This window comes from Scyliorhinus torazame, chromosome 2 (genome assembly GCF_047496885.1).
Source record: "Scyliorhinus torazame isolate Kashiwa2021f chromosome 2, sScyTor2.1, whole genome shotgun sequence".
Lineage (NCBI taxonomy): Eukaryota > Metazoa > Chordata > Chondrichthyes > Carcharhiniformes > Scyliorhinidae > Scyliorhinus > Scyliorhinus torazame.
The window spans coordinates 171189804-171206849 of record NC_092708.1 but is presented as its reverse complement, the minus strand read 5'-3'; the positions used below and the strand labels follow the sequence as shown (position 1 = coordinate 171206849).

The window sequence follows — 17046 nt, the reverse complement described above, 5'->3', positions numbered from 1 at the left end:
AAATAAGGTACAGAAAAATTGTTATGCAATGTTTTTCTTCTGTTTGTTATGACCATTTGGCTTTAAAACTAAAAGACTTGCATCACTTTTAATATTGCCACTAGGTTGCAGCCTTTGCCCACAAAACCAAGCTAGAGTCACAGACAGACTCTCGGCGGTTGTGGCAAGGACTAAACAACATAACGGGCTACAAAACAAAGCCGAACAGTATCTCTGGCAGCAGCGCACCACTCCCCGATGAACTCAATGCATTCTATGCTCGGTTCGAGCAGGTAACCAACAATCCGCTGGCGAGTGCCCCAGCAGCCCATAATTCACCCATACCCACCATCACAGCTTCCGAAGTCAGATTGGCCTTCCTGAAAGTGAACCCTCGGAAGGCGACGGGATCCCTGGTTGTGCACTCAGAGCCTGCGCGGACCAGCTGGCAGAGGTATTCACGGACATCTTTAACCAGTCCCTACTCCACTCCAAGGTCCCCACCTGCTTCAAGAAGACCACCATCATACTGGTACCAAAGAAGAACCAGGCAACGTGCCTCAATGACTACCGACCAGTGGCCCTGATTTCAGTCGTAATGAAGTGCTTCGAGAGGTTGATCATGAAGCGCATCACCTCCATACTCCCAGAACGCCTTGATCCACTGCAATTCGCATACCGCTGCAACCAGTCCACATCAGACACCATTTCCCTGGCCCTACACTCATCCCGAGAGCATCTCGAAAACAAGGACTCCTACATTAGACTCCTATTTATTGACTACAGCTCCGGCTTCAACACCATAACCCCAGCCAAGCTCATATCAAAGCTCCAAAACCTAGGACTTGGCTCCCCACTCTGCAACTGGATCCTCGATTTTCTGACCAACAGACCACAATCAGTAAGAATGAACAACAACACCTCCTCCACAATAGTCCTCAACACCGGCGCCCCGCAAGGCTGCGTACTTAGCCCCCTACTCTACTCCCTGTACACACACGACTGCGTGGCAAAACTTGGTTCCAACTCCATCTACAAGTTTGCTGATGATACGACCATAGTGGGCCGGATCTCGAATAACGATGAGTCCGAATACAGGAGGGAGATAGAGAACCTAGTGGAGTGGTGTAGCGACAACAATGCCAGCAAAACTAAAGAGCTGATAATTGACTTCAGGAAGCAAAGTACTGTACACAGCCCTGTCAGCATCAACGGGGCCGAGGTGGAGATGGTTAGCAGTTTCAAATTCCTAGGGGTGCACATCTCCAAAAATCTGTCCTGGTCCACCCACGTCGATGCTACCACCAAGAAAGCACAACAGCGCCTATACTTCCTCAGGAAACTAAGGAAATTCGGCATCTCCACATTGACTCTTACCAACTTTTACAGATGCACCATAGAAAGCATCCTATCAGGCTGCATCACAGCCTGGTATGGCAACTGCTCGGCCCAGGACCGCAAGAAACTTCAGAGAGTCGTGAACACCGCCCAGTCCATCACACAAACCTGCCTCCCATCCATTGACTCCATCTACACCTCCCGCTGCCTGGGGAAAGCGGGCAGTATAATCAAAGATCCCTCCCACCCGGCTTACTCACTCTTCCAACTTCTTCCATCGGGCAGGAGATACAGAAGTCTGAGAACACGCACGAACAGACTCAAAAACAGCTTCTTCCCCACTGTCACCAGACTCCTAAATGACCCTCTTATGGACTGATTTCATTAACACTACACCCTGTATACTTCGTCCGATGCCAGTGCTTTTGTAGTTACATTGTATATGTTGTGTTGCCCTATTATGTATTTTCTTTTATTCCCTTTTCTTCTCATGTACTTAATGATCTGTTGAGCTGCTCGCAGAAAAATACTTTTCACTGTACCTCGGTACACGTGACAATAAACAAATCCGATCCAATCCAAACACACCATCCTTTACAGCAGTTAACTCTGAATGTAGAGGCACAAATTAAATCCTTGTATAATTCTGTTGGTTTGAAACTATCCCATCTTTTCATTCTTATGAACTGTTGGTGGTTTAAAAAAAGTGTCAAGTGTTGTAGCTGCTATCACTTCTGTCATTTTGTTCTATGTCAGTTTACACGTGGAGGCAATTTCTGTCAATCATCTTGACAGATATTATTAATTTGTTTAATAATTCTGTGTGATTGATCTTGTATTGACTCCTGGACAGCAGCATTGTGGGGTGATTCAGTTCTGCCATGATGCTGGTTTAACCAAAGTTCAGAGAGCAATAGATTACTCTCACATTTTACTCGGTTCTCCTGAGAACCAATTTAATGCCCTCCTTAGAAAGTGTGTTCAAAATCTTTGTAAGAAGTCTTGCAACACCAGGTTAAAGCCCAACAGGTTTGTTTCGATGTCACTAAAGCTTTGTGACTAACTACAATGATTGAAAATAGAACCCTTAATTGAAGTGGACCTGGTTGTTGAAGATTTTGGAATTCAGCTTCATGGATCAGTATTTAGAGGCCTGTTACATGCTGGCTTCTTGTAAAGTTTGTTGGAGATCATTCCCAATACATTTCTGTAGGATTTAAGTGGTACCCTTTTCAAACTTCCATCACGACCTCTCCCCAATCTGCCTGCTGACTCCCATAATTCCAGACATTACCATCACTATTTCTGGCTCTCACTAACATACAACACAACAAAGTAACGAGGCCTCACAATACCTATCCTGCTCATCAAAGAACAGAACAAAATTAAAATGCATGATTAACTTTACTTTGCAGTCACTGCAATGTTATCCTTATGATTGTGATCTCCCCATAGGGTGACATGGGATGTGGAATTGAGGTAGGTAAAAGGCAGGAGCACCAATGGCACAGAGTATGGGATGTTCATCATCATCATCATCGTTATGTTCCTCTTCATTATCTTCCAAAAACATTTACATCCACCATTACCATGTAATCATTAACCTTATTTTTCTTGCGCTGGACCTGTGGTTTAATGGGTATATAGCATCCAGAGAGAGTGACAAAGTTGGTGTTTGTTGCAGATTTGGTTCTTTAAAGTGCTGGTGCAGGAACTGTTTGAAATTCATTCACCTGTAGTTGCCAATCTCGATGTTGTCAGCACTGGTTTGTCTTTCCAGCAGCTTGAGCGTTTGCTCCACAGAATCAGCTCGCTCTCTTAAATGCTGCAGAATGAATGCTCGAAGGGCCCCTTGAAAGGTTTGCATTGTAATAGTCTTAATGCAAAAAGAGCTTGGAGGGGGGGATTCTAAATACAGATTCTCGATGGAAGATTTATAGGACTATTGAACTAGAATGTACTGTGAGTGGAGACTTATAGGGCACAATTTAACCAAAACGTTTCTAAGTGTGCAGGAACCGCTGCGAGCGTCCCGACGCTCGGCCCGGTGCGGCTGTCACCGCTATAAAACGTTAATGTGACCACTTAACGTAGGTCCACGGGCTTCACGCCACAAATGATAATCCCGCCGGCTGATTCGCCGGGACTATGCTCGCCGGCCCCTCCGCTAACAAGGGAGAGCAGCACTTAAACTGATCCTGCACAGCCAACCCCACACAGCTTGCAGCCAAGCCACCGAGGAGACCAGCCCCATGATTCAGGGATGCCGACCTGGGCAGATTATTGGACGTAGAGACCAGATGGAATACTCTGTTCCCCCGAGGGTCAAGGAGGGTCAGCCACAGGGCAGCCAGTGCCGTCTGGGAGGAGTGTGACCAGGAGGACCAGCACCTAACGCCACAAGAAGGTCAATGACTTCCACCGGGGCAGCTGGCACCGGACCCCGAACCCTGCTCCCCACCACCAAGAGCATACGTCTGGCACCACCCCCGCCCAGCACTGTCCCATACCCCGGCCCATGTCCAGGAGTGCTGCCCACACCGCCCCCACCCACTTATACTCCCCATTTCCCCCATCCCCCCCATAAAGTTTGTCTCCTCCACCCACCCCGAGCTCCACCAAAGCCAACAATGTTAGGCTGGCGACCGCAGTGGACAGCCTGGTGCACGATGTTGTCAGCATGAGTGGAGGTGTCCAAGGCATGGCTCAGTCAGTGACGGCCATGGCTGAGTGCCTCAACAGTGTGTCCCAGTCACTCGGGGATGTGACCCAGACCAGGTGGACCTTGATGAGGTGCTGTGGGGCATGTCAAAGTCTGAGGTGGACATTGCCAACGCACTCCATGAAACGTCCCAGTCTCCAGGAGAGTTCTCCCAAGTACATATGGGCATAGCCGAGGCGCTGAGGGACATGTCCTTTTCTCAGGTGGGCATAGCCGAGGCACTGCAGAGCATGTCCCGGTCACTAGGGGACATGTCCCTGTCTCAGGTGGGCATTGCCGGAGCATGTTCCAGTCACTGAGGAGCATTACTGAGGGTGCCGACACTGTGCTTGATGCAGCTGCCCCTCCATCCGGAAGTGAACACAGGGCCCTGTGGGCACAGATCAGCAAGAAGAGGTGCTGGGTGTCAACCTATGGAGCCACCCTATGGAGTGGCAACAGCGGCCATTCGCTCCGCCAAGATCCACCACATTGACAGTGGCGCGTCTCGGAGTCAGCAGCCTGAACAGGGTGGCATGGTGAGGCATATGCCACCGCCAAGTGCACCGGGTCACTCCAGATACCTACCAGTGGCATCAAAAGCTACAAGACGTGGTACGCAGTAGGCTGCCTCCACCTCTGATGTGCATCCAGCAGACATCCCAGAAGGGTAATTAAGTCGAGGACCACAGAGAGGGCATTGGGTGGAGGGGATGGGGAGGGGTAAGGAAGGGGTTGGGTGCGTTGTGTAGGAGGGTGGGCTAAAGAGGGAAGGTGGCACCATGGAGGATTGGGGCAGTTGGGGACAAAATTTGTTTAATAATAAAAATCATTGACCTCGACCAATCTGATGTATCTGCCGCTTTCTTCTGGAATGCAAGCAGAGCACTCATTCTAGGCCCCATCCTACCTGGCACATCCTGTCCATGCACCCCCAGCCATAGCGGGACCCCATACCCTGTACCCCAGACACCCGCACGTAACGTTACTTTGACCGGGCGCCGATCCCCGGTCCTGGGGCCCAGCCCCTGGGTGTTCGAATGTTGTTTGCTGCGTCCATGGTGTTGCCTCACACAGTGTTCAGGCACAGTGTCCAGGCATCATGGTCTGATTGGGATGCTAGGCAATAATTCCCAAATGCGACATGGCACGCCGACCCACAGGGATCCACTTGGGAGGTATGCCAATTCCCTATTAGCAATTGTCTTCAGTTGTGTGGCCAGAGACCCTGTGGCCAGAGTGGGTTATGGGTGGTCAGCTGGGTGAGCAGGCAGGCAGGGGACATGGATGCCTCAGGAGCAGGACCACATGATCCAGGGGTTGGCGTGGCGTACTCACTGGCGCTGAAACACCCCCCCCCCCACCCTACTCCCAGCCAGCCTAGCCATGGGTGGCCACAACCCCCGATGGTGGCTCACCCTGAATGAGGCTGCACCCCCACTCATGAACACCGGGGCAGCAATCCCAGTACACCCGGGCTCATTGCCCAGGAGTGAAGATGGCTACTCACCTCCTCAGGCCCCCATAGTAGTCATTCTGCCTGCCTCGCGTTTTTAAAACGGTGTACTAATCAGTGCCCGTGTGACTCCTTGCTGGGCAGGCCGTTAGATAGGGGATCGCTCCTGTTAGTTATATGGAGATTGGGCTTAATTGGTAATTATTGGTTTCTTACCACGCTAAGATGGGATCCTGATGTTACCAGTGGGCGTGGCCGGTTAGATCACAAACAGATCGACGCCCGGCGCGGTTCTCAATTTTGGCCTCTCCTGCGATGTAACGGCTTTGTAGCGCTCTCGCTTAAGCACTACGCGGCCATTAAACCGCGGCCACTGTTTAATTTAAGAAGTGAGTGTGATTCGTGGCTGTGATGCCAAATGGAAAGTGGAAGGTTACTATTCTCTTACCATGCTTACTTTTGTCAGGTCATGAAAAATATTTCCAGTACTGGTCCACCCTCCTGGAGGTGAGAGAAGTGGCACTCAGCATAAACTGTCACTTCAGTCAACCAGGCGCTGATAACTGCCTTTGGTAGTATCCTCCCTGCAATCCGGCTCTTTTACAAATCTTATTCAGAAGGACCTGCAAATCTCCTTGTCCCGCCAATCTTGCCTGACCCCTTTCTTGCAGTCCCATACTGCCAGGTGTATATGCTGGGAAGTTTTAAAAAAGCATAAAACATCCTTTGGGAAGAGAATTTAAACAGTTGCGTCACTGATTCTTCCTGAAATCTGCTGCCTCTTTAAATTTTCATCTTAAAAGAACAAGATTTATCTCCTTCCCTACAATTTACTGCTTGCTACACAGGAGCTGTGCTTCTCGACATCCCATCAATATGCTTCTAAGCTGACCCTGGAAATCCTGGCCGGTTCAGCAGCATACTTCATCACTGGCTGGAAATCGGGTCTCATTGACTTTACCACAGATTAAATGGCTTTGTGGATTTCCGGCCTCGTGATTCATTCTCCTCAGTGAAACATTTCCTGCTCTCCCCATACCCTCCACCCTCCAACTACCATCCCCGATACATTCTAAGATAGGCAGGGCTAAAGCTGACCTTAATCCTAGATCAACACTTTGTGAAATGTCACCATGGATATGGAATGACAATATTTCCTCAGCATGAGCCTCTTATTAATGATCCGAGGTGAGAGATGCCTAAGTTATTGAGGGGCATTAAATAATTGAAGTTGAAATGTGTGGTCATGGGAAAGTAAAAACAGTTCAAAGATAATTTTGTGGCAGTCCAATTCATGACTCACAAAAAGACTGAGGTTTGGTTAGGAAATTATTGTAAATGGGCAAACTGGGCCTGGAAAGAAACTGGTGCCTGTGTAGTATTTTTCACAACCTCAGAACATCACAAAGTGTTTCACAGCCAATTAAGAGTTGTTAAAGTGTGGTCACTGTTGCAAGAAAGGCCACTTTACACACAGCGAGGTTCTACAAACACTACTGCGATGCTGACCAGGTAATCTGTTGGAGTGATGTTGGTTGAGGGATAAAATGCTGCCCAAGTCTGTGGCGAGAATTCCACTGTTGTTCTTCAAATAGAGCAGCGGCATCTTTTTGACCAGCTGAGAGAGCAGCCTGGGCCTTGGTTTGACATTTCATTTGAAAGCCAGCACGTTGACAGTGTAGCACCCCCTCAGTTCTACACTTGAGTATCAGCCTAGATTTTGAAGTCTCTGGATTGGAATATTAACCCATAACTTCCAATTCAGCGGCAAGAATGCTAACAACTGAGAGAGGGCATCTGGGAGACTAAGAAAGCTGAGTGGACAAAATGACTTTGCGTTGTTCCATACTGTTTTCCTATGATGTAGTCAGTTTGTTGGATTGTTACCTGAGCCATGCCATCAATTGGAATAGGTACAGCAGATTAGAGAGTTAAACAAGTAGCTGAAGGAGTGGTGAGGGGAAAAAGAGGTTTTGATTCATGGACGATGGCACATGTACTCAGGAAAGAGGGAGCTATTCTGTTGGGATTGGCTCTACTTAAACTGGGTTAGAACCAATGGTCCTAGCCAGTTCTTTATCGGCTGTTGTGGACAAAGTTTTAAAATAACAGAGTTGTGGTGGAGGGAGGGTTCGGTGATGGGAGATTTAGAAATCCAAAGAGAAATGTTAAGCAATGGAACAATATAGCGATGTGGGTACAGACAAGTTAAGTGGTATAGGAAGGGACAGAGAGGTTAACATTAATTGTGCATTAGTGAATAAGGCCAATACAGGGAATAGTAGCAAATAAAATTACATTAAAAATTCTTTATCCGAACGCATAATACATCTGCAAAACAATTGATGACTAGTGGCACAAAATCAATATATTAATTGTGGGGGAATCTCAATCTTGATATAGATTGGGACAATCAAATTGGCAAGGGTGGTCTTGAAGATGAGTTTGTAAAATGTTTTCATGGACAGCTTCCTGGAGCAGGACATTGTGGAACTGATTAGGAATATTGACTAATGAGGGAGGGGTTAATTAATCATGTTATCGTAAAAGATCCACTTGGAAATAGTGATCATAATACAAATTAATTCCATGTTAAGTTTAAAATTGACGTATTCCAATCACAAAAAGAATCTTAAACTTAAACAAAGCCAATTACTGAGGTATGAGAGGGGAGGTGGCTAAGGTTGATTGAATAAATAGACTAAAAGGTATGGTGATAAATAGAATCATAGAATCTACAGTGCAGAAGGAGGCCATTCGGCCCATCGAGTCTGCACCGGCTCTTCGAAAGAACACACACCTCCACCACATCCCCGCAACATTAGGAAACATTTAAAGAAACAATTCAAGGTGTTGAACAAAAATACAGTACGTTGGAAAACAGAAACTCAGCAAGAAAGGCCCATCTGTGGGCCACACAGGAAGTTAGAGATAGTCATAGAGGTAAATCATTTTTGTTTTTCGTTTCACCTCATGAAATTCTATCAGACATCAGAAGAGATTAATCTGATTCATTTTTCTTCTTGTTTTTCATACCCATTGGAGATTTGGAATATTTATGTACAATAACTGTGTTAGTAAGTCTGTCTGAGCAGACCTTGAGTCTTCAAAGGAACTTGGTGCAATATTTCAGTTGTTGCCTATGAGTAATATTCATCCAAATGCTTACCTTTTGTTTCTAGTACCTCTCATGTATCAGGGTAATATTCCGGTCTGGCTTTCATCATTAATATTAACTGACATAAATCACTTTCAAGTATTGATTAATATTTGAAGTTAATACACTAACAATGTAGTGTTGACGAGACTAATCTGTCAAAATGAATTAATCATTTCTTTAGACTTCTGTGAAATGCTGCTGCAATGTATGTTTGAGAGAATGGACATTTAGAGGACTTGTGCAACCTTTTATTTTTCTTTTGCAGAGACACGTTCATTCATCTAGTCTGTCGTTGCATCCTTTTGCAATGCTGACTGCAACCTGCGCAACAAAACATGCTCGAAAACAAGGTGAGTGCGGGTAGCATTTCCCCAAGTTCTTCCCATCTAAATTGAATTGCATTGCATTTTGTTTATTGTCACGTGTACCAAGTAGCTCAACAGATCATTAAGTACATGAAAATAAAATATAATAAAAGAAAATACATAATAAGGCAACACAAGGTACACAATGTAACTACATGAAGGTTAGTAATAATGTTAGTCTTAAAATTTAATTTTAAAAGATTGGACCGATAAGATAAGTGAAAAGAGGATCTGTTTGGGACCATCTTGCTGCTGCTGCTCCAAAATCAAAGTTAGGTTTCGTACATAAGGAGAAACTGTATTTTCTTTTTAATGCTCTAAACTATGCCAAGTTGGGAAAACTTTGTTTTTCTATTATCCACTCTCAGGATCTGGGCATTGTGAGTGAGACCATAATTTATTGGCCATCTCTACTTGTTCTTAGAAGGTGATGGTGGGCCATCCTCTTAATCTGCGAGTAACAATTTGATTCAACTGAGGTAGCTTCAGAGGATGTTAAAAATCAACCATGTTTATGTGGCACTTGAGGTACAGACAGAGCAGACAGACTTTTATACAAAATTTGACATCTTCCTGGTTTTTCTACTGATCCCAATTTTTTGTTACCAGATTTCTTAAACTAAATTCACAGTCAAATTCTCAAACTGCCAGAGGTGCGGTTTGAACATGTGCTCCCTGGGCTATTAGTCCAGTAACATACCGAGAAAACTACTGTGCCTCTAAATCGCTATTGTCATTCACATTGTTTCTTTTTTTTGCCAATTGTTGGGATTTTGCATTTGCTATAGAGGGGCAAAATGCTGTTCATAGTAAAGTCACAAGAAGGATTTCAACCCTAGATGGGGAATTAAGCCAAGAGATATAATGACTTATAATCAATTTGGATTTCTCTCATAAGCAATGTTTTATTTAATTTCTCCCACTCCAGAATTTTTTCAGACAATTGCCATTCAGGGCAACTGGGATGAGGGAATAAATGTCATGTATGTTTAACACTATATAAAACCAGTCAATAGAAGGGACACCAAACCAAATGCCAAAATAATGTTTGTCAATGTAATTCTTTTGCTTTATTTTGAGATGCTCACTGCCTTTTTTTATCTAAACAGTTATCAAACCAAAAGGAGGGAAAATTGCCTCAAAACAGAAATTTAAGGATTCATCTACAACAAACCAATCACCTAACCAGCCTCATGATAATTGCAGCGGTGTACAGCTGAATGCAGTACGTACAATTATTACTGACAACTTTAAAGAGCAATTGTAGTTTTTAGGGGAGTTGCAATTGTTACCACAGGCAGAGATTTTTTTTCTTTTAAAAAAATTTTAGAGTACCCAATTAATTTTTTCCAATTAAGGGGCAATTTAGCATGTTGAATTCACCTAGCATGCACATCTTTGGGTTGTGGGGGCGAAACCCACGCAAACACGGGGAGAATGTGCAAACTCCACACGGACAGTGACCCAGAGCTGGGATCGAACCTGGGACCTCGGCGCCGTGAGACTGCAGTGCTACCACTGCGCCACCGTGCTGCCCACCACAGGCAGAGATGGCAAGCTTTAGAAGACTGATTGAGGGTCAACCTCATCAGCCACTGATAAATTAACATTGCTGATTCCCCCTTTACCCATTCGGTCAAGTTTATGTGCAAATGAACACTGACTAGATAATACACCATTGATGGAGTCATTTGTGTAAAAAAAGATATACTGGATTCATGTTGTGTTTTCTCTTATACAGTTTGGTTAAAAGATAGTGGAGTTGTGAATATGAGCAAAATGTTCTTAAGGTATTATAATAACAGTGGGTGTGGAACCCTGTATTCTCCAACAGGACCCAAGTGACCAGCCTGAAGAAGAAAAAGTAGAAGAAGAAACAAGCATCTAACTCGAGTCAGAAGAAGTAAATGATCAATTTGCTATCATCAATGATAAAGCTTCATATCTAACAAAGAAGAAACAGTTTCTGTGCTCAGGATTTATCACTGCAATTTATTTGAAGTTAAAAGCAATTAATATTTGAAATAAGAACAATCTTAAAAAAAGCAAACCTTTCCTCCCATGCCTCATATGTTCAAAATATAATTTGCTTCTAAAAATGTTTGCAACCCTTGAATATTATGAAAATCTGCTAATTTATAATTCTGCTGTTAAATTAAAATCTGGGATTGATGGGGATGAGTATTGTAATGGATATGCAAGATGGTGGCGGTGAACTGGATATGTAAGATAGAGGAGTGTGTAACATAAGATGGGAGTGCGTAATGGAATCATAAGATCTGGAATGTGTACTGGATGAGGGTTGCGTAATACAGATGAGAAACAGGAGCGTGTATGATGGATATGTAAAATGTGGGTGCGTCTAATAGATATGTGAGGCCGGGTGTGTGTAATGGATATGTAAGATGGGGCATGTGTAATGGGGGGGGGGGGGGGGGGGGTGGTGGCGTAGTGGCATTGTCACTGGACTAGTAATCCAGAGACCCAGGTTCAACTGGAGATGGTGAAATTTGAATTCAATAAAAATCTGGAATTAAAAGTCTAATGATGACCATGAGACCATTGTCGATTGTCGCAAAAACCTATTTGGCTCACTAATGTCCTTCAGGGAAGGAAATCTGCCATTTGTACCTGGTCTGGCCTACATGTGACTCCAGACCCAGAGCAATGTGGTTGACTGGTTGACTCTTAATATCCCCCTAAAGGCAATTAAGAATGGGCAATAAATGCTGGCCCAGCCTGCAACCCATCAATGAACAAAAAAAAAAAATGTCAGATGACGTAATGGATAGGTAAAATGGGACTTTGTGTAATGAATATGTAAGATGGGAATGAGTGTAATGGTTATGTAGGATGGTGGCATGTGTAATGGATATTACAAAAATGCAAGACAAAGCACAGACCTGGACGAATGGGATTGGCACAAGGACCAGCAAAGTGTCACAAAGCAGCTTACAAGGGGTACTAAAAGGCATTATGAAAGGAAACTTGCACAGGATATCAAAAGCAATAAGAAGAAATGTTATAGTTATATAAAGGAAAAGTGGGTGAAGAGCAACGGTAGGCCCACTAAAATCTGAAAATGGAAATATTGTCAGTGATAATGGGGAAATGAACCCATGCTGCGTCTGCCCAATGGGACAATTTCTATCTAGGTGTCTCGCTATTTCTTCCTTGATGATAGATTCAGGCATGTCACGACAGACATGTTGGACAATTACTTTGCCTCGGTGTGTACAGTAGAAAAGGATAACTTGCCGGAAGTCCCAAAAAAATTAATAGTTGCTAGAAGATAATTAGCATAAATACAGCATCTGTAACTAGGAAATTAATGGAACTAAAGATCGACAAATCCCCAGGACCTGACAGTTTTGAGCTTAGGGTGTAAAAGGAAGTAGATGTCTTAACTATAATCTTCCAGAGTTCCCCAATTCAGGAGTAGTCCCTCTGGATTGGAAAATTACGTATGCCACTCCCCTTTTTAAGAAGGGTGAAAAGGGGAAACCAGGGATTTACAGAACAGTTAGCCTAACGTCTTGTGGTGGAGAAATTGCCGGAGTCTATAATTGGGGATGTGATAACTTGAAAGAAAATTGAAAGAAAAGGCATACAAAGTGGCAAAGATTAGTGGGAAACTAGAGGATTGGGAAATCTTTAAAGGTCAACAGAAAGCCACGAAAAAAACTGTAAAGAAAAGCAAGATAGATTATGTGAGTAAACTCTCTCAAAATACAAAAACAGATAGCAAAAGTTTCTGCAAATATATGAAGCGAAAAAGGGTAGCTAAGGTAAACATTGGTCCTTTAGAGAATGAGAAGCAAAAAAAACAGAAAAGAAGGGGTGTAGAAAGCCAATGGCATATATAATGACATTTTCTCCTTGTTGCTTCTCTGTATATACACTTCCCCTGTTTTTATTTTCCCACCCCTTGGCTTTTTAGTTATGTAGTGGTTTTGTTATTTCATTTTGCTTTCTCTTTGTGTACAGCTGTAAATATACCATGTATGAAACCCAATAAAAACATTCTTTAAAAAAAAGATAATGAGAAGCGACATTTAATTGTGAGAAATGAGGAAATGGTCAAGGCATTGAACAGGTATTTTGTGTCGGTCTTCACAGTGGAAGACACAAATTACAAGCCAACAATTGTTGGCAAGGAGGCTATGGCAGGTGAGAACCTAGAAACGATCATTATCACTCAGGAGGTACTGTTGGGCAAGCTAATGGGGTTAAAGGTAGACAAGTCTCCTGGTCCTGATGGAATGCATCCCAGGGTATTAAAAGAGGTGGCGGGGGAAATAGCAAATGCGCTCATGGTAATTTACCAAAATTCTCTCGACTCTGGGACTGTTCCGGCAGATTGGAAAACAGCATATATGCGCCACCGTTTAAAAAGGAGGTAGACAAAAGGTGAGTAACTATAAGCCAGTTAGCTTAACTTCTCTAGTGGGGAAAATGTTTGAATATATCATCAAGGAAGAAATAGCGAGACACCTGGATAGAAATTGTCCCATTGGGCAAATACAGCATGGGTTCATGAAAGGCAGGTCATGTTTTACTAATTTACTGGAATTATTTGAGGACATTATGAGTCCGGTGGACAACGGGGAACTGGAGGATGTGGTGTATCAGGATTTCCAGAAGGCATTTGACAAGGTGCTGCACAAAAGGCTGCTGCATAAGATAAAGGCACATGGCGTTACGGGTAATGTATTAGCATGGATAGAGTATTGGTTAACTGCCAGAAAGCAAAGAATGATGAGAAATGGGTGTTTTTCTGGTTGGCAATCAGTGGCTAGTGGTGTGCCTCAGGGATCAGTATTGGGTCTGCAATTGTTTACAATTTACATAGATGGTCTGGAGTTGTGGACCATGTGTAATATGTCAATAGTTCGCAGATGACACTAAGATGCGGTAGAACCAAGTGTGCAGGACACTGAAAGTCTGCAGAGGGATATGGATAGTTAAAGTGAGTGGGCAAGGGTCTGGCAGATGGAGTTCAATGTTAATAAATGTGAGGTCGTCCATTTTGGTAGGAATGACAGCAAAATGGACTAATATCCAAACGGTAAAAAATTGCAGCATGCTGCTGTGCAGAGGGACCTGGGTATCCTTGTGTATGAGTCGCAAAAAGTTGGTTTGCAGGTGTAACACCTGGTGGATGTGGTGTATCACGACATTTAAAAAGGCAAATGGAATTTTGTCCTTCATTGCTAGAGGGATGGAGTTTAAAAACAGGGAGGTTATGTTGCAGCTGTATAGGGTGCTGGTGAGGCCACACTTGGAGTACTGTGTACAATTTTGGTCTCCTTACTTGAGAAAGGATGTACTGGCACTGGAGGGGTTGCAGAGGGGATTCACTAGGTTGATTCTGGAGTTGAGAGGATTAGCTTATGAGAAGAGACTAAGTAGACTGGGACTCTACTCATTGGAATTTAGAAGAATGAGGGGGGTATCTTATAGAAACATATAAAATTCTGAAGGCAATTGATAGGATAGGAGCAGAGAGGTTGTTTCCACTAACAGGCGAAATTAGAACTAGGGGGCATAGCCTCAAAATAAGGGGGAGCAGATTTAGGACTGAGTTGAGGAGGAACGTCTTCACCCAAAGGGTCGTGAATCTGTGGAATTCCCTGCCCAGTGAATTTTTAAGGCAAAGGTAGATAGATTTTTGAACAGTGAAGAAATAAAAAGTTACGGTGAGTGGGCTGGTAAATGGAGCTGAGTCCACAAAAGATTAGCCATGATCTCATTGAATGGTGAAGCAGGCTCGAAGGGCCAGATGGCCTGCTCCTGCTCCTAGTTCTTATGTTCTTATTAACTGAACAGCTTGAAAAATTCTGGTTGATCAGGGAGATAGATCCAGCATAGATTTGTGAAGGTCATGTCTGACTACTCTTGAGGAGGTGACTAAGTTAGTGGACAGAGGAATGTTTTTTTTTTAACAAACAATTTTATTGAGGTATTTTTTGGCTTGTAAACAGTTACAGATTACAGAAATATGCAAACATCAACGGAAAACCAACACTTCAACCAAACCATAATGCACATACCCGCTCCTCTCCCATAAACACTACCAGCCTATTTATCACTCCTATTCTACTCCCACGCCTCCCCCCCGCTGACGTTCACTCTCCCACGAAGAAGTCGATGAATGGTTGCCACCTATGAGCGAACCCCAATACAGATCCCCTCAAGGCGAACTTGATTTTTTTCCATACCCAGAAAACTCGACATGTCCGAAAGCCATAGTTCAGTCTTCGGGGGTTTTGAGTCCCTCCATGCCAGGAGTATTCGTCGCCGGGCTATCAGGGAAGCAAAGGCCAGAGCATAGGCTTCTTTCTCCTCCTGGACTCCCGGGTCTTCCGAAACCCTGAAAATTGCCACCTCTGGACTCATCACCACCTTTGTTTTCAGCACCCGGGACATGACCCCCGAAAATCCCTCCCAGTACCCCCTAAGCTTAGGGCATGCCCAAAACATGTGAACGTGGTTTGCTGGTCCTCCCGCGCATCTAGCGCACTTGTCCTCTACCCCAAAGAATTTGCTCATCCGAACCACCATCATGTGGGCCCGGTGAACGACCTTAAACTGAATCAGGCTGAGCCTGGCACATGTTGCGGTTGAGTTTACCCTACTCAGGGCGTCTGTCCATACCCCGTCCTCCATCTCACGCTGAGTTCCTCGTCCCATTTGAGTTTCAGTTCCTCCGTCTGGGACTCTTCCCCCTTCATGAGCACCTTGTAAACATCCGAGACTCTACCCTCTCCTCCTTCTTCTCTAGAGACTATTCTGTCCTGGATCCCTATTGGCGGGAGGCGTGGGAAGGATGGAACCTGTCTGCGTACAAAGTCCCGCACCTCTAAGTACCTAAAGTCATTTCCCCTTTCCAGCCCAGCTTTCTCCTCCAAATACCTCAGATGCGCAAAGCTCCCATCCAGGAACATATCGCCCACCGTCCCCACCCCCGCCCGCCACCATGTTCGAAACCCTCCATCCATGTTCCCGAGGGCGAATCGATGGTTATCACATATTGGAGCCCAGACCAACGCACCCACCTCCCCCACATGCTTCCTCCACTGGCCCCATATCCGCAGGGCCGCCCCCACTACCAGGCTGGTGGAGTACATGGCCGGCGAAAGCGGTAGGGGAGCCGTGACCAGGGCTGCCAGACTGGTGCCCCTGCACGAAGCCGCCTCCACCCGCTCCCAGATAGACCCCGTACCCACCATCCATTTCCTTATCATGGCTATGTTAGCCGCCCAGTAATAGTCGATCAGATTCGGCAATGCCAGTACCCCCTCGCTGTGGTTCCTTTCAAGCATCGCCTTCCTCACCCGCGGGGATTTTCCCACCCAGACAAAGCTCACAATGATTTTGCCGGTCCTTTTGATGAAGGACCGTGGGATAAAGATCGGGAGGCACTGAAAGATGAACAGGAACCTTTACCGTCATCTTTACCGTCATCTTTACCGTCTGTACCCTCCCCGCAAGTGTTAGCGGGAGTGCATCCCATCTCCGAAACTCCCTCTTCATTTGTTCCACCACTCTAGTCAAATTAAACATATGTAACCTGCCCCAGTCTCGTGCCACCTGTATCCCCAAGTACCGGAAACTTTCCCCAACCAGCCTCAATGGCAGCTCCTTCAGCCTATTCTCCTGGCCCCTTGCTGGCACTACAAACATCTCACTCTTGGCCATATTTAATTTGTATCCTGAGAACCGGCCAAACTTTCTCAATGTTTCCAGTATATTTTCCATCCCGGCCAGTGGGTCCGACACGTATAGGAGCAGGTCATCCGCATAGAGAGAGACCCTGTTCTCCACCACTCCCCCCTCGTCATTCCCTTCCACCCCTTTGCAGCTCTCAGCGTAATCGGCAACGGTTCTATGACCAGCGCAAACAGCAACGGGGAGAGTGGACATCCCTGTCTGGTCCCACGATGTAGTCTGAAATAGTCTGACGTTATCCTGTTCGTCCTTACGCTAGTTTTCAGGGCCTGGTACAATAGTCTGACCCAATTTACCAGTCCCTCCCCGAACCTAA

At 45.1% G+C, this 17046-nt stretch overlaps 1 protein-coding gene across 6 annotated transcripts in view; it reads left to right on the top strand.

The window, feature by feature from the left end:
- LOC140393638 (uncharacterized protein C2orf80) overlaps positions 1–11404 on the top strand; it is a 53387-nt gene extending 41983 nt beyond the window's left edge. For 5 of the 6 annotated variants that reach the window (XM_072479932.1, XM_072479917.1, XM_072479949.1 and 2 more), the window contains one exon: positions 105–566. In XM_072479932.1, the coding sequence (XP_072336033.1) occupies positions 105–566 (462 nt within the window). Of the gene's footprint in view, positions 1–104; positions 567–8899; positions 8985–10108; positions 10225–10833 lie in introns of those variants that run through there. The other variant, XM_072479940.1, reaches the window with a different exon arrangement.
- The last annotated feature ends 5642 nt before the right edge of the window (positions 11405–17046 follow it).